This window comes from Malurus melanocephalus, unplaced genomic scaffold (genome assembly GCF_030028575.1).
Source record: "Malurus melanocephalus ecotype Western Australia unplaced genomic scaffold, MMel_1.1 scaffold_9, whole genome shotgun sequence".
Lineage (NCBI taxonomy): Eukaryota > Metazoa > Chordata > Aves > Passeriformes > Maluridae > Malurus > Malurus melanocephalus.
The window spans coordinates 2,812,485-2,830,862 of record NW_026623241.1 but is presented as its reverse complement, the minus strand read 5'-3'; the positions used below and the strand labels follow the sequence as shown (position 1 = coordinate 2,830,862).

At 36.7% G+C, this 18,378-nt stretch overlaps 1 protein-coding gene across 7 annotated transcripts in view; it reads left to right on the top strand.

The window, feature by feature from the left end:
- GRIA2 (glutamate ionotropic receptor AMPA type subunit 2) overlaps positions 1-18,378 on the top strand; it is an 84,709-nt gene that overhangs the window by 29,038 nt on the left and 37,293 nt on the right. For all 7 annotated transcript variants that reach the window (XM_057375799.1, XM_057375807.1, XM_057375790.1 and 4 more), the window contains exons 3-4: positions 9,628-9,867; positions 13,980-14,176. In XM_057375799.1, the coding sequence (XP_057231782.1) occupies positions 9,628-9,867; positions 13,980-14,176 (437 nt within the window). The remainder of the gene's footprint in view (positions 1-9,627; positions 9,868-13,979; positions 14,177-18,378) is intronic.

Here is an 18,378-nt window from a genome sequence, read left to right as displayed (position 1 = left end):
TAATGCATTTTGAAGTGCATCAAGTTATTGAAGATTAAAGCAAGGAGAGGCAAGGAGTATAAATTTTCTTACTGTGTTTGCATTTTACTTTATCATTTTAAAGCTCTCCATGCTGTTTTATTTTTGAGTATGTTCTTCTCTTMATTGAATAAATCATATAACCAGGACAAACAGCTGTTTACTAGAGAGACCTAATTAAGAGGATCTTACTGCTTTTCTGATTTCTATTACTGATAATGTTTATTGAATGGTATTTTAATGCTTCTCAAATAAATTATGTTTCTCTAGCTTCTGCAGTCATTGAAAAAAATAGAGCATGAAGATAGGAAGGTGTGTGATGTGAGTACTGGACCTATGTAAATCCAAATAAAGCCTGACAATTAGGTTAACTGCTGATTATTCCAATGAGTGGCATAACTCTACGAGATGTTGCAGGAAGTTACTGTGGCTGGAAGTACTGCTAAAAATTAACTAAAAGAACCACATGAAGCTTTCCCTTGCTGTAGGCCAGTGGTTTAGGCTGGGTGAAAGTTGTAACATGTGGAAGAGATCCAGCATTATTCCTGTGAGGAGCAGAAGCTCTTGGACCTGTTGCAGCATAGGAAATTGAGCTGTCTTGTCTTTCTTGTTACATTTAATCATGAGTTTGTGTGAGATATTCCTTTCAGCTGAGTTATGTTTATTCCAAAATTTTTAGTTAGGTAACTTAGTTGAAWGATCAGGTTCAGCTGATCAGGAGGGAGGGGACCTTAGGGTGCATGCGACAAATTGTACCACGGCCATGTGCTGCAGTGCTGGCTGTGACAAGTGCTGGCCCATGTGGGGTGAATGAAGGGTGCTCCCAGCTGCATCATTTCAGACAGAGATMTGTAAGCAGTAAATAGGACTAAACCCCTGAGTTTCTCAGATGTATGGCACGTCACCAGTGAGTTGAAAAATCACACAGCTCCTTTGAAAATGTAGTATGAAGCTTTTTTCAGAAGCAAAGATCACTTTCGTATCTTCTGCTGTACTTTCGATGCCCTCATGAAATCATCTTTACTCCTTACAGCAGTTTCCTTAAGATTTGTTTCAAGTTTTTTTTTTGTTTAATTAATTTTATGAGATTACCTCAGAGTCTTTTGTGGTAGCTATTCCCATCATTGTAACAGAGAAACTCTGTGCTGAAACCATGTTTCCTTTTAGAAGTTGTTAGACAACCTGTTCTGGAGTGATGGTTGTTCCTTCTAGGGCAATTAACGAATAATAAGTTGATAAATTGAATCCAAATCTGTCAACATTTTAACAAAAAGTAGTTTTACCTACCAAGTTACATTTATCTGTTTCCAAATCMTTCTACAAATTTTCAAGGACAGTTTTACACAATGACATTTTCTTGGGAACTGGAATATGATTAATGAAATGTAGAAATGGAATGCTTCTAGCAATGCTGATTAAGGGGAAGAGGACATGATGAGTTTTTCTGTTGTATATAATATTTTTGGTTTGAAAGTGTGTGTGAAAATGGTTATGCTAAAAATGGAGATTTATATTTTTAGTAGGGAAAAGTTATATTGGCTTTGTAAAATTCAGTGGAGTTATGCTGATTGAACAAAGCAAGCCTGGCCGTGAAAGACATGACTTCTCCATGACTTGCAGCGTGCTCCAAAAAAGCCAGTGGCTACTTCTTTGATTTGATTATCTGCCTCTACATCTAGGATGTAATACTTTGTTGGACACTCAAAATTTTGTGTTACTGCAAGGTTGTAATTGTTGGGAAAGGTAGAAACACAGTCAGAAAGCCAGCCAGGCATATTTGCAAGGTGAGTTCTTAGATTTGAATGAAATCAATGAGTTAAAGTTTGTGTAGTCAAATGGAAACAGCGTGGTTTTTATTTGGGATGGTGGAAGGAGAGAAAGAAGTGAGGCAGGGGAGAGAAGCTTCCTGAAGAATATCTAGATTTTGGAGACAAGATAAATTTATATTTCTGTTATTTAATAGAGTTCCCAGGTCACAGTATTTAGGGTTCAGGAAATGCATCTTCTTCAGTTGGAGAAAATGGAGATTTACACAAATACACTAGATTCCTAACAGTGAAAATCTGTAAAAATTTTGTGGAATGTGGATTTTTTTTTCTTTCATAAGGAGACTTGCATTTTAATTTTATTACAGTAATCTTATTTGATTTGTAAAAAACATAATAGTTTTAACATGATTCTTTCTAACTGTGTTTGCAATGATTTCTTTTGCATCATGGTAATTGTTCTAGCAATGAAAAAGATTTTCAAATGCTTTACAGTGTACAGCCAAATAATATGCAACTGTCATTGAAACAGACTGTTTTTCTGACCTGTTGTTTCATTGTGAACATGATGTTTATTTACCACCTTCATTATTGCAGCATTAGCATATAGAGGAGCTGTGACTATCATCATGTACTTTCACAACAGATGGCTATTAACTTCTTGAAGGGTTTTTTGTGCTTGCTTAAAATATCCCATATTGGCACAAAGTTTCTTTCCTCAGTGTGAAGCATGATTGACCGGTTGAAATAGATTAATCTGCCTCTTCTCTGGCTTTTGAGCTTGTTTTGTACTGCAGCAAACCAGGTTTTGAGTCTAATTTTACAAAATGATCAAAGCTGTTTTTGCTAATAACAAGGTATGGAAAGTTCCATTCAGTTGCATAATCTCTGAGCAAACARTTCGAGTTGTAGCAATAAGTGAAGATGGCATTTCTGCCAGAAAAGGTGAAAAAAAAAATATCCTTTGTATCTGTTCGCCATAATTGTCCTCTACAGACATTCCAGCCTCGGGATTTAAATTCTTTCTTTTTCAGTCTCTGAGGCTGTGAGAATTTTCCTAGTCTGTTAAAAACTGAGCCCCCCTGTTCTGGTACAGGCTGATGGCTTGTGAACTCCCTGCCTGTTGCTGTAAGTSATGTTTTATGCATTAATGCTGAGTGTACAGGTGAGGAGCTCATTACTGAAGTACTCCACATCGTTCTTGGTGTGTGAGCTCAATATTCAATGATTACCTTTCCCAATGAGGTCTGGTTTGTTTTAARGTTTTTTTAGCCATAAGATATGTGTATGTGCAATCTGCAAAGAGGAAAATGCACAGTTTAGGTTAGTATTGAATGGCTATAATTTTGGGCAGATTTTAAATGCTTAAAATAAGATAGAACTCCACACTTACTGGCRCTGGAATTATAATTTTCAGAGATAAAAGGGAAGGTTTTTTCATTCTAATTTAGTGTTCTGTATTCCAGAAATATAGCRTATTTTTAATTCTGATTGCCATTGATTTTTTTAATTGCCATTGATTRTCTCTCAGCTTTGATAAAGGCTATCTTGGAATTTAAAAATGCCAGCCATTATTTGGCTTCTGTGCCCATGTTTTATTGAATAATACTATGMAGCTTTGRTCTCTTGTCTTTCAATTATTATGCTCTTTTTTGAGCCTCGGGGAACTGTTTTTTTTCCCAATTTCAGTTAGCCCACCATGGCCTTTAGAAAAACAATACTTTCATGTATAGTTGTTATGCTTAAAACATACTTTATTATGGTTCTGAATATCACTCTGGATGGACTTGGGTGCTTCCTTATGCCTTATTCATATGCCTTATTCCTGAGGGGAAGCTTACATCTAGGAGGTAATGGTATAATCTAAACAGGCAAAATAGASTAGGCAGACTACATGTATAATGTTATCCCAAATAAATTTATTTAGTCTAAGATCATGTATAAAATATGCTATCTGCTGGGCTGCAGTTTTTTGTAATGGCTTTGGAAGCAATTCATACTGGTTTTAATTTTTCTGATACAGTTTCAATCACATGTGAATTCTTCCTTTTTGCTGTAGTTCCTGCTAATTTTTTGCTCCATCTATTATTCCTTTCCACTGTCTGCGTATTCATAATGTCATCTTTCAGTAGCTGAAATGATTGTGTAAACTGGGTATTCAGTTTTCACATCGTGTTTCTGGCTACTTCCAGCTCATCTTTCAACTTTTCAAACCAATGAGTGTTTCCTTTGTGTTTTGGTTTCTTTTGGACAGGCAGTGCTTGACTTTTTCTTTACACTTATGCTATAGTTTCCTTCTCATAGAAGTAAGAGAATGATTATTCCATTGTGTGTGATTAAATAATTGCCTTGAATACTTTTTTCCCCATGCTAATATTAAAACTGTTTTTTTAGCACTATAATAAACCAAGTTATTATAATAAAATAAAATACAAAGCCACATTAATACTGGATAGCATTTGAAATCTAAGCACTGAATGGCAAACACTTTCTTATTTTAAATTTTCATCTTTGCACAGAAACCAGGTATCAAAATTCTCAAAAATGCAGAAGTATGTCAAGAGTCATGATATTGGTGTTTGGAAATTTACCTGTAAGCAGGTACTAGTAGACATTTGTTTCAGTAAGTAACTAGGGTTTTGGTAATTTTCTTTTTCCAGTTTTATTGTCCCTGAATGTGAGCAATTATTAGGTTCATTACTTTCCCTTCAGAGAATACTGAAGGAAGAAAATCTTGGCTTAGGAAGACTTAATCAGGAAGAGTTTCTAAGCATATGTACTCAAATCAAACTATTTTTATGTGATTTAATGATTCAGTTCTTCAATCATGCAAACAACCTATCATTCCTCAACTGAAGTCACTTCATTGTGAGCTTAGCATATTTGTGTATTTTTATATTTAGAATTTGCAATTGTACTCTTTAGTTGGTGCTTCTTGAGCACCAACTTTGGGTTGGTGCTCGAGCTTTGGGTTTAGGATGAAATGCATCACAGAAGTATGGTCTGTGTCATGAGAGGCAAAAAGTGTATATTGCTGTATTTTTTTTCTGAAGAACCAGTTATGACCACCATGGTAAATATCAGGTTATCCTGCTTATAGAGTTCATTGACAAAACAGAATAGTGAAATGGAGGGAAAGTGAGAAAGAAAGTATGAATGCATTGTGGTAAAAAGGCTTTCTGAGAAGAAGCAGATGTAATAAACAATGGAAGAGTTAATAATGTAGCAAGCAAGTTTTGGCTGTCCTTTGACAATTTCTCATTGCAGGCTTAAGCTTAATTTTGTTGTTGAACAAATCTGGCCCCTAGCTTTTGGAATAAAAGTCTAGGACACATTTTCAGTGCTCTGGAAAATAAAGGCAAACCAGGTTCATGCCTAGCTATGTTTTTAGAAGAACAAGAAGTCAAATAYAAAATACCTAAATCTTAACTATAACAAAACCTTCTGGTAATTGTTCCTTCTCAGAATCTTTATTTACCCTGTTTCTTGGAATTCACAGTTATTTGCCATTCTAGGAGAATCTCTCTACAAAAGTGGTCGCAAAATGAGCATATGTTCTTCCCCTCTTGTTGCTAAGTAAGCCATAGACTATTTCTAGAAAGGACCCCCTAAACACAAAAAAAAATCCCAATTCATAAAGGAGAGCTTGAAAGAAATAAATCCTGCAAGTTGGTTCTAATGTCATTAATGAAATAGATCTTTCCTGTTTCAAATGGCTTATGAGTCCTAATCATCATGACTTTTTTTTTACTCTAATAATTGTGAACAGTTTGTGATTCACCATTATAAAACTTACATCTTCCAGCAATAGCAACATGATTGTAGAGTTAGTCTAAGATAGGAATCCTGCCAAAAACAATTGCAGTTTCTACATTGTCCCCTGGATTACCATTATATTTGGAAATGCCATCCCATCTTTCCCCTTCTGCATCAAAAAGACAAAAAAMCCCAGAAAATTTGCAAGGATTTTTAGTGTAAAGTCTAAACATTCATTTGTAGCCCGTTTTTATTATGTGGCATAGGTGCCTGCCCACTTACCTTTAGCGGAATTTCACACAGAAAAGCACAACACTGAGGTTCTTTAGTGTGCCACTGTGACACTGATAACTTGATAACTGCTGATGAAAATTTGTTTTTACCTGGATTGTAGTTGATCCTGATTTTTCTGGCTGACTTGGATGTTATGTCCATACTTGAAGATTTGTGTTAGAGTGATTCTATCTCACACTAAAGGAGCCCTGGTTGAATTAAATGAGATGTTATATCTGTTTAGCAGGTTTCATAGTAATTTTTAAAATTTAAAATGTTTTTGCTTTGCCCATATTATTTGTTGTGATTGCTTACATGTGTTTGTGTGTGTGTGTGTGTGTGTGTGTGTGTGTGTGTGTGTGTGTGTGTGTGTATAATTCAGCTTTTAAACTGCATCTCCTCTAGGTACTTAGAACTGCAGTGAGTTGACATTCCCAGCTGGAGGTGGTACTTTTTACTTGTCTTTCACTTAGTGCAAGAGAGGAGATCAAAATTCCAGTTTCACCAACCTTCTCCAGAAGAAGACACATGTATRTGAGGACTGATGATTTATCAGGTGTAAAGGTTATTAAATGGAAAGTTGTTCACKGTGTTAATCCAAGAGTGTTGTATATAAGTAAGTTGTGATGAGAGGTGGTATGAGTTTGTGCCTTGTCAGGGAGGATGTTCAGTTTGAAAGAGCAGCAGTTGTCTTCTGAAGAGGTGCATGTTTGTGCTGCTGAAGAGTGGAGCACGGGTCAGGGGTATAAACAGGTCTGTCCTGTGGGTGGAAGGTGGAATAACATCTTTTTCCTTGTCATGGGTTAAACCCTACCAGCTGTAAAACACTCACACAGCCACTCACTGTCCCCTCTGTCCCCAGTGTACAGAAGAGAAGATAGGAAGAGCAGAAGTGAGAAAACTCATGAGTCAGGCATCACCTACGGTTTTCAAATTTTCTGGTTGTTRGCTATTGTATTTCAGCTGTGCCTAAGATCACTGGCTAGTGATGGAAGAAAAGCAGTGTGACAGGAGAAGTGGCAGCATCCTAGGTGTTGGCAGTCGTGACATAAAACATTTTTATTTTTCAGTGATCCTTTGATGACACTGTTCTTGTCTCTGCATTCAAACGGTTTAGTACAGAAGGTAACAGTAGTGTACTAGGAACAGTCTTCTGCAAGATTCTCATCTAGGAATGTAAAAAAAGTAAACTGATGCTCTATTAATGTGCATTTTTGAAGGTGAGTTATGAGGCATTAATGCCTTTATTGTAGCAAGTTCAGACAGTATTTAGCCTTCACTGCACATGGGAAACAATTATTCATGAGTGTGTGGGGAGGTAGTGAGTTGGTTTTGCCTCAGCGAGAGCATAATGATGTGGAATAGAACAAGGAGTTCCAGTAACTTAAACAGTAAAGCTATTTAGAAAATTCACAGCCTTTTTCAGAAATGGTTGTTCAACATGACACARCTGCCCAGGCAGGGCTCTGATAGGAACATGCTGGCACACGGGTGTGGGGCTGGAGAGTGGAGATTGCCCTTTCCAGTACTGACCAGCAGCAGTGAGTGCTCCTGTGGGGGGTGTGCCTGGTAGGGGAACTGCTCTGCTCAGGGACAGTTTCAGGAGGTCAGTGGGTTGAGGAGAGGCAGAGAGAGTGAGAGACTGATGGTATTGTACCCTTTCCCTGAGCCAGGCTGGACAGCCAGACCAAAAATGTGATACAGGGGCTTCCCTTCCTCTGTCTGCCTGGGTGCGCACACAGTGACTTAAGGGATAGGGGACAATGGTGGTGGGTTCCTGCCTGATATATCTGGTGTGTCTCCTCTGGGATTCRCCACCTTGCCAGGTGCCCTCCCAGRGCAGSTATGAGGCTCTGCAAGTRCAGCTGAGYGATAACAAGGATGATGGTTCATCCAGCRTGGAAGTGCTGTTGAGGTTGGCCTACCCTCTGCAGCAAAACTGCTTCCATAAAGAAAAAAGCTGGAGAAGGGGCTGGAGCRCAAGTTCTGTGAAGAGCAACTGAGGGAGCTGGAGRTATTTAGCCTGCAGAAATGGAGGCTCAGGGGAGACTTTTCTGCACTCTACAGCTGCCTAGAAGGAGGGTGTAGCAATGTGGAAGTTGTTCTTTCTTYCCAGGTAACAAGCAGTAGAAAAGGAATTTGCCTCAAATTTGGATGGGGGACATTTAGGCTGGATAATAGGAAAAATTTCTTCATGGGAGGGGTTGGGAGGCATTGGAATAATTACCTGAGGGAAGCTGTTGAGTAACTATCCCTGGATGTCTTTAAAAGATGTTGAGATGTGGCACTTGGAGACATGTGGACTTGYGGTRGACTTGACAGTGCCAGGTTAATGGTTGGACTCTGATCTTAAAGGTCTTTTCCACTCAAAACAATTCTGTGATTGTGTAATGATTTTCAGTTGGAACAGAAATAGTTTGACCATCTTGTACTCTACCCCTGGAAAACCTGCAGCATCCTTTTATAAAGAGGTGTTACTCATCAAGTTTTTAATCGCTTGTATTTTCTCACCTGAGGCGAAATTCTGACCTTATTAAAGTTAATAGGTGAAAACTTAAAACTGGCAGACTCAGAATTTCACTCATACTGTTTAGGTGCTTTTAATTGGAGTGTAGGAATAATTAGGGCGTGAGAGATGACTGGTAGCAAAGATACATGGGCAAAGCCATGAAAAGGGAATAGCAATAAGCAGTAACAGGCATAAAGGGATTAGTTTTAAAATAAATATTATTTTAAAAATAAAGAATAAAGATACAGTAATTTTGACAGATAAAAATATTGTATTAATTCAAATCTAAGGAATTCGAAGATATATCAACTTGGTTTTGCCCTTATATGAGTTATATTCAAGGATTAGTGCACTAAATGGCTGGGCAAAATTAGCATCAATTACACTGTGATTTCTATCTATAAGCAGGTCAGGTGTCTCTAGAAGGATGTGTCTTGTTCAAGGTGACTCTGCAAACCAAYGAATGCATAAGTGATAAGTGTGAATTAATCAGAGATGAATCTTTCCTTACTGTACCCTGGGTTTAGAACTYAGGCACGAGTATACCCTGCAATCTTAACGAAAGGAATACCCCAGAACCAGCTCTTTTGCACAGGCTGCAGTGGTCAGTCGCATTCATCAACTGTGACTTGTCCCCCTGACAAAAAGTGAATGATCAGCAGGTTATTTACACCTATGAGGTTATTCTTCCTGCCGCATGACAGCAAGTGTCATCCAGAAGGACCAGCTTTTGCTGAGTCCCACAAAGCAGGAATTAAAATTATGCTTTGATACAGCAGGGTTCTAAAGCAAGTGGACTTCTTACTGCTCTTGATAGATTTGGGTTTAGTTTTGGCTTTATTTTCCACAAATGGAAAGTTATTTAAAGTATTTTGCAAAAAGCTCAGCGAGTCTTGACCTCAAAGCCAGWTTATTTTTAACATTACAAAACATTACCTATTTCCATAATGCTGTGTGTGGTCATAATGTCTCATTTTTTGAATTGCAATTGCCACTGATGTCTGCATCACTATTCTTTACAACATAAAAATAATTTAAGTTGGCGAGTTTTATTTCTGAAGTTGTCTGGGAGTGTGAACCACATATATGATATTTTCTTTTTGTTGTTTTTTCTAATGTAAGTTTTCTATTACTATTTAATAATGATAAAAATTATTTTCATAGCAGACTATTTATTTTTGCCTGATATTTATGTGATCAGACACTTTTCAGACATACATTTCTCATAAATATATACATTAAAGAGTTTTCAATACTTTTTTTTTTTAAATTCTTCCCCTAATTGTCTGTCTCTCTTCTTCCTAGTCTGCTCCCAGTTTTCAAGAGGAGTCTTTGCTATTTTTGGATTCTATGACAAGAAGTCTGTAAATACTATAACATCATTCTGTGGGACTCTTCATGTCTCCTTCATTACTCCCAGCTTCCCAACAGATGGAACACATCCCTTTGTCATTCAGATGAGACCTGACCTCAAGGGAGCTCTTCTTAGCTTGATTGAATACTATCAGTGGACCAAGTTTGCATATTTGTATGACAGTGACAGAGGTAAGGTGTGGTACTTTTTATCTGCACCCTGATTGTCAAATGTATCTCACTGAAATCTGGAATTCGTATTAGATAAGTAAATAACTAAAGAAATATTTACCTCCAACAAGTGTAAGTGTAATTGAATCAAGTGTTTCTTGAATTTAGAAATGAGCTTTTGGGACAGAAACAAAAATGTTTAAATGAGAATGAAATTATTATGGTATGCATAATAGAATTGCAACTGTTAAGCAAAGTGAGGTTAGTTGCTCTAATACAGTTTGTATGTAAAATTCTTTTGTTAAAGAAACATCCAAGGAGAAAAAAAAAATCAAAGCATAATGGGCTATCTGGCACCACAGATTCACTCCACACATCCAAAAGCAGTGGTTGGGCACCAAGCATGCAACAGTCTTGGATGCAGTCAGTCCCTACTTCTTTGGAGACCGGTTTTGGTATCAAGTTCCTCTCTTCTGTTGAGTTTAGGTTTTATTGTTGATGTTGATAAACCCAAGCCCATTGCTTAGGATCAATTAACTCCACCATATAGCCTTCTCAAGTCCTATGCCCTTTTATGACTGTAGTAGTAATAATATAACAGTTTATGAACTTGAAAAAAACACTGGCAGATTGTGGTATATCAGTTAGCTTTCTGAGAAGAAGCAGATTTGTCCAGAAAGGGTAGGCTTTTTTGACTGCTTCTTCTGGAATTCCATTATTATCATTCCATTTTCAGGTCCTCCTCACCTAGTAATTCTTGGCTAACTTTCTTCTATTTTTACCTGCTYCTGTTCCCTTTAAAAATGTTTAAATGCTATTTTGTTGCTTGCTTGTATGTTCATTGGTCAGAGTTATTTATTAAGTGCATTTTAAATTATAAACTGCTAATAGGTATAAAGCATGGTTACACCACTCCATGGTTTGTTGAGTAATGGGGTGACATTAAATTTCTTACATTATTATGCCATTTTATACATGATGTTCAAAGGCTGAAGGGATCTCCTCAAGAGAGTTCTTTATCATTGTCATAAGCACTAAAGTTAGAAGAGCTAATCCTGTGTAGCCTCCAAAGGTAATGTCACATGGAACAATACATGCTAAGTTCATTTCTCTGGCAGTTCCTTTTCAAATTCACATTAGAGTCAGAAACATTCACTGTCTTTTTAGAAAGGACAGATGTAAAGCTACTTTCTTAGCCAGTACTCTGTCAGTCATCTAGCAGTGGGCAGAATGTGACCTGCATGTGATTTATATTTAGGAGATACTGAAAAACACCTAGTTCTTGTGAGATGCACTGTCTGGATCTGGCCAGGAATAACAGCATGAGATTATTCTTTCCRGTCACCCTTTGGTTCTTCATTTTTTTCTTATCTGTTTGTTTTAATTGTGGCAAGGCACCCCAGTGATAACAAGCTCCAAGGCATGAAGCTCCTATCCTTATGTGGGGTAAATCGTTGCTCCTCAGTGCTCCCCACAGATTGCATGAGGTCAATCTGCACAGTTGAGCAGTTTGTAGCCAGCAGCATTGACATCAAACACTGAGTGCACAAGGCCACAGATCCTTTAAGCATTTTTGCCTAACTGTTGAATTAGTGAGGTATATTTAAGGAATGATATATAATTGAAGATGTTTCCACCTTCAAGAGAAAGATAAAAAAGGCAAGAGAGACTTACTCTTCGCAGAAATTATGAAGGCTAATAGGAATTAGTTTGATGACTTATTCCTAAAGAATCATTTATTGCTAGTCTTAGAGCACCTCTGTGGTTAGGGACTGACTGGCTGAAGCACAGGGCAATTTCCTGACTGTAAGGAGTGAGGCCATTCAGTATATGCGTGCCAAAGCTATTACCTTTTTAATAAAGTAGTTATTCTCATGTAATGGGGATTAGTGTCCTTCACCATCCTTACCTCCGCTGTGCTGCCATTATTAACAGTGAGTTTTTTAAAAAGTAGTAACATTATTGTAAGATTCTGTCTGTAAAAGAATTGCTAAGTTATTCAGCCTCTGTTCAGTTTGCCTTTTCAGAGCTCACTGAATGAAGAATTTGTGTCATGATAACCAAAAGAGGTTCAGGCACWTGAGGCTGACAAGGAGAAATGTTCCTGCAACTTAAAAACAAGCAACTGAAGTTGCTGGAGTTTTCTTGTCTTCAAAGTCTTCCACTTTTGTTACTACTCTCCARATAATTTCACTTTTACTGAAGTATTGCTGTGAATGCTTTCTGTTTCATTGGTTTTTGCTTGGTTTATAGTTTTTGTTGGTTTTTTTGGGTTTGTTTTTTTTTGTTATTTTGCAATGTGTTATCAGAATAAACTAAGCTGCCACCCAAAAAAAAGTAAGCAATCCAGGCAGCCATTTGACATCTCTGCAGAGAGCATCCCAAGGAAAGAGAAACCCTAGGAAAAATAGATCCGAAGAATAAAATATAGAAACCCTTTGCAATGAATAGTATTACCATTAATAGTCCTTATTAATTTGTGCCTAATTGTGATAGTTTARCTCAGAGAAAATATAGACAGGTTGGAGAACCTGAAATCTGCTAAATGAGAYTTGGAGCAATGATTCAGGTTAAACACTTTACAGTTTGGCTGATTTTTCTTTTTTTTTAGTTTTATAATTTCAAACAGTATTTGGAGGTATAAACATACTTTGGTAATTTTTAATTTTTTAAGATATTAAAAAATRTGTGTCTCTTAGTTTGCTTTCATTACTTATCTTTCCCTTTTAACACAAGTTCTCCAAATTTCTCTTTAGCATTTGAAATAGTTTATATGTGCYGGTAGGCTATAGTTGTCTGTGATTTAAAAATAAATATTCATTACATGACATACAAAATTTAGTATCAGTCTTTCTTGACTGGAAGAGACTTGGAAAATCTGAATTATATGAGATTCAATTTTATGCATTTGGAAGCCTGCCATTTTCTACCTTTGTTGATGACCAGTCTTGTATAGTGCTGTAACTTGTCATTACTATTTTCACTGATGAAGCTGAATTGCTAAACACTGTCCAGTCTTAATTTAATATTATACTTRCAAACTGTGAGACAAATTGATTCTTAGTGTTTTCCTTCTATGTTTGTGGGCATAACCACAATTATTTCTCATGAGAATTATATCTGAAGCTCCCTTTACATATCAAGTGAGAATTTGTCTCAAAGAAATTATTTCTGATGTTTGGTGGTTTTGGGAAAGAAGAATGTGCAAAAATGTCAATTTGATCCTAAGAAAGTCTTAATTTTTTTTCCTTTTATAGTGTCTGGTAGCCTTAGAAGTACTTTCTAGAATCATGTAGAACTCTCTGGTAGGAAGTGAAACATGATAAGTCTCATTCTTGTACTGCTGCAAATCATTAAAATTGTACTTTTTGTATAGAAGGAATTAATTTCCAGCAGTCATTTTCATGTTTCTGTACTACATTATTTAATCCTTGAAAAGTAAAATCTGTCAAGTAAAATCTTCACTGGTTTTACAGTATATTGTAGGCAATTGCATCTGTACAARCATTCCAGCTTCCTATCAGGAACATGCCAAAAGTATAAGATGGAGGCAAACTTCTCTACACTGCTTATAGGCGTTAGGGTTGAGCCTGCTTATCTGTCTATATGGAAAAATATATCTCAGCACATCTTTCATAATCAGGGATATGCCTGTAGGCAACAGAAATAATAAATGCATTACCATCACTGCAGAACATTGGAATTCTGTCATAGACTTCAGCAGGGTCTGGCTTTACATACAGTACTGCTCAAGCATTGGGAACTAAAGCTGTTCAATAGCATTTATTAATAAGCTGATCCTCTTGCTGTCATTGGATCTTCCTAGAAGATCTCTTTCCCACCATGTGGAATTCCAGCAGTGGATCAGTGATACCAGCAAAATCCAATTCTGAAAAAGGTTATCCTTGCAAAGCTTTGCCTTGACGCCTTGCAGTGATGTAAATATAAATTTCATGCAATAATAATGGATTAGGCCCACAAATATCTTAGTTTCTGACTTCTGCCTAGGTGTGACAGGTCAAACAAGTTACAGGAGATCTTAAATAAGTTATCTCACAAGTCACATTGTAGGACCGTGTTAATTCCTGAAGCTTTGTCAGTCATATCTTCTATTTTCCCCTGTGCTTCACTAGGCTTATCAACATTACAAGCTGTGCTGGATTCTGCTGCTGAAAAGAAATGGCAAGTGACTGCTATCAATGTAGGAAATATTAACAATGAGAGAAAAGATGAAACTTACCGTTCGCTGTTTCAAGATCTGGAGGTAAAAAAGGAAAGGCGAGTGATTTTGGACTGTGAACGCGATAAAGTCAACGACATTGTTGATCAGGTTTGCTATTCTCCATTCTTCCGTGTCAGCAGTTAGAAGTATTCTAAAAGTAAATGTAATGAGCTCATTTGTCTTGGTGATATTTTTTTGATTATTATGAATCATTTGGCAGTGACAGGTTTGTATTGAGGATCACATATATACTAGGCAGAAAGTGAACGTACAAATCCTGTAATCCCTACCTTTGCTCAAAGGCAAGATAATTCTGTCTGGATGATCCTGTATAGTTTTCTATCCTGGTTATTTAAAATAAAAACAATAATTTACAAAATACCTTGTTCAGACTATTTCACAATCTAAGTAGTATACTGTATTATACATAGTTGATACAGTATTATATGTAGTCTGTTATTAGTATTTATGTCTAAGGATTAGTTCTTTTTACACCTGGAAGGTATTTTCTCCCTCTAATGCTCTTTCTGAGAACCATTTATGTCTTGGAAAGACTGTATCACAGCTTCTCTTTCTCCTTTAATGCCCTTTGAAATTCACATTTTGAAGCTCTTCATCAATTGTACTTTCCTTGGTTGTCTCTTGTTCATTTTGTGTCACTCTTAAAGTGTGTTAACCAAAATTGGATGCTGTTTTCATAGCTAAGGCCTCCTGAGCTTTAAAAAGAACAGCAAAATCTGTCTTCTCTCCACCCATGCAAGTTATTTGCCAAAATTATTATTTTTTTWAATTTTCTTTTTAGCAACATTATCACGGGGCTCTGATTCAAATAACTGCATTACTTTGAAATCCACTATTTCAGTCCTAGTGTCTAGAAAGGTCTTACTGGCTCTGGATCTTGCAACTTCTTTTCATGCATGCAGAGCACAATGGAAAATTGGAAGGATCGTTCCCTGTTGGCTTGAGCTTCATCATGTGAGACTGTGCAGAATCAGTAGGGATGTATCATCAGAGTATAGATGTGTTTGTTGGAAGGTTTTTTGAAGGGCTTGTTATTTTGGTCTTTGTTTTGAAGGTCATTACGTGTKGAAGAGGCTCAGACGACAAGCATTGTCCTTAAAGGAGTACATTGTGTTTGTGTGTTTTATTTGGAATTCATATCCACAAACTGTTCCTCTAATTTTCAAGATAAATTTGAATTTGATCCWGTTCTCAAGAGCATTTGATCTCTGAGAATGTGATTTCCCTATGATCTGCAGTTTTTCAAAATCACATTTTCTGACTTACCAGTGTCAAGAAATGTAGAGCAATGCTCTACAATGTAGAGCAATGTTTGACACAAGCAGTAMTTACTGTGGTTCTGTGTGGTTTTTCAAACTGTTCTTTACTTACTTTGCAGTGACTTTTTATCTTGTCCATGTCTCTTGTGAGTTTCTAATGATGTCCTACAGAACAAACACCTTATTAGAGTCAAGATCYGTTGCATCTGCTTTTTCCTGATTATCAGGCTAGAGAAAGGAAACATACTTCTTTGACATATTTCGATCTTGACAAGACCATTTCTCTTACTTTCCTATACATTCTTTTATTAATAAGTATGTAATATCCGTTATAAACTCTGAAATGAAAGTTTGGCTGACTATAATTTTCTTCAGTTTCACCTTTTAACCACTTTTTAAAGTCATGAATTCTCTTTACCCTTCAGTTACCACTCATTTTTACAGTCTTTGTTTCATAATAGACTTATTTTTATCTTTGTCTGCTTCTTATTTTTCTGCAATCTTATTTTGATTGCAATTCTGGGATATTTTTCTTGCCCTAATTGCACTTTGATAGATTCTGCCTTTTTTAGATGCTTAGAGTTTCTCAGCTTATCCCCACAGACTTGTGCTACTCCTTAAGCATACAGATGGCTAAGCTTTTGTTTCTGCTGTTTTGATTTGTAAGTCACTGAAGAATTCTAGATAACCGAATCAGCCTCACAGGTCAGATAATATAATTCTAGTTACTTGTTCTCAAAGCAGTTTAYTCCTATGCCCTGGAATACGTGCTTTTAAACTGTTCTCAGCTGTTCCATATGGATTTAGGCTTGGAATTCTCTTCACAAGATAGCCCCATTTTTTCTGGACTTTAGTCTGTTTTGTAAGTCCATTAGTCTTACACTCAGTAACTTCCCTTCCTTACATTTAAAGGTAAACCCACTTTGAATTACTCAACTAGCCTAAAACAAAGTCTAACTAACTGATTCTCTATTAATTTTCTTAATCTCTTAAAATTAATTGCTGAACAGTAGATTTCTTTGCCTGTGAGTATTCTTTGAGTGTCTTCTGATTTTCTTTTCTTCTGACTTCTTTCTAATAGCAGTGTGCTTTAGGTCTTTCTTTGCTACCAGATTGATTTTTTTTAAATTATTTTAATTCCTACCTGGAAAAAAACCCTCAGAAATGTCCTTCATTTCATAAGTGTGCCTGAAGTACGCATCAAATCAGTATTCCTTTTCTTTTCTGTGTAGTTTTACTGTGAGAAATTCAACCGGCTTCCCGTTAAAAAGATTTTCCTTGAATACCTAGGTATTACTTGCATTCTCAATACTGAAAGCAACAATTTCTTCACTATCTTCCTTGCTTTCTATTGTAGAAAAATATTTTTATTTTAGTGCTTTGATTTATCCTGCAATTTCTTTAAGCTGAGGTGACAGCCTCAGGTGCACCCAGTTACGCTTTTTAGCACTTGGGTCTTTGCATAGCCACAAAACGTGTTTGCAAAGTTGCTTCATCGTATTTGTTTTTTGTCTCATGCTATAGTTTCTCTTCCAGATTTCAATGATTCATGTAAGTTGAAAAATATTTCAGTTCCGTAGCTCTCCTCAGACTAGTTTATATTCCTCTTCTTTGAGGAGCTTCTGTCTGTTCTCAGGCAGCTTCCTTAGCAGAATCTCATTTCACCCTGATGACAACCTTTGGGCAGCTGTGTAGTTACTGCCACTATTTATCTGTCCCTGCTAGAGAATGTCCTCTAAACTGCTGAATGGCTTTTCTGTGTGCAGCTCCTTCATCATGACTTTTGGAACTACTGCTGGATTTTCTCAGTTTGAACTAAGCAGAATCCTTAGTGTTCATATGGATAAGTGGCAAGTTTTTGCAAGCTGGGTTAATGAAATAGTACCCAGTAGCTGCTAGAGCAGTGTTACCAAGCATTGATCCAAAGGCTTGCATCTACTGGTTGTCTTCTCAGATCCCAGTGATGAAGAAATATTTCATACAGAAGAGCTAACTGATTCTATTTGGTCTAACGGATATTTCTTTGAAAACAGCAGCTACATAAGAAATACATCTGAACATAGTTCTTAAACCTCTTAATAAGTACTTTTTAGTAGTCTGATCCAAGTAATGGTTTTAGCATATTTAGGTTCATGTAACATATATATTAACCTCAGAGGAGGAGCAATTCCATTACTTCTCTGGCCTGTGTAATGTGACCCCTGTCTGTCTCGAACGTTAGTAATGTAAATTCAGTGTTAAAACTGCTTTCAAATTCTATTTCTGTAACTTCACTAAATCAAGTATGTGGAATGTTGTTCACTAGTACCCTGGTACAAATTTCAGGATACCTAGTCTGAATATTTTAGTTATATGTTACATGTTAAATGAGGAARTGAATGAGTCATCTTCTCTTCATTTAAGTTGTTCTCATTGTTYGAAAGAGAGTATAAACCTCTAGACTTCTCTTATCTCCCACATTCTTCCTCTGGAGAAGTGCTTAGCTTCAAAATGCAAACTTCCCCATGCAGCCATAGCCTTAATTAGGCTTATCTGGGAGATGAATCCATGCTACATGTCTGCCAGCAGAAACTGTTGAGAAATGACCGGCTGGCTTTGAGGGAGGTTATGAGGAAGACTTAGGGCAATAAACAATTTGAACTTTACAAAGCTTCCTCATAATGCACATTTTTTTCATTAATGTCAGTGTGCAGAATCCAAGCAGGAGTCTGTGAGGCACAGCRTTTCTAATGCATGATGCCTGCTCTCTCTCTCTCCTGGCTGGATTGTGCCTTTAGTACACAGCCTASTAATTAGCATTTGGCTCCTCTGTCTGTGGGGACTTTCCCTCTTGGGATTTGGACTTCAACGTTGCTAATTTCTACAAGCAAAGAGTATGTTCAGTAGTGCATTAGGTAAAATAAAGGATAAAGCATTGAATAAATTCAGTATTGTACATAAAGCTCTTAACTATCTTCTACGTCATACTGCATTTTGTACCTTTCAAGCTTTGTCCATGTACCAGGTGAACATTCTTCATTATGGGGTTAT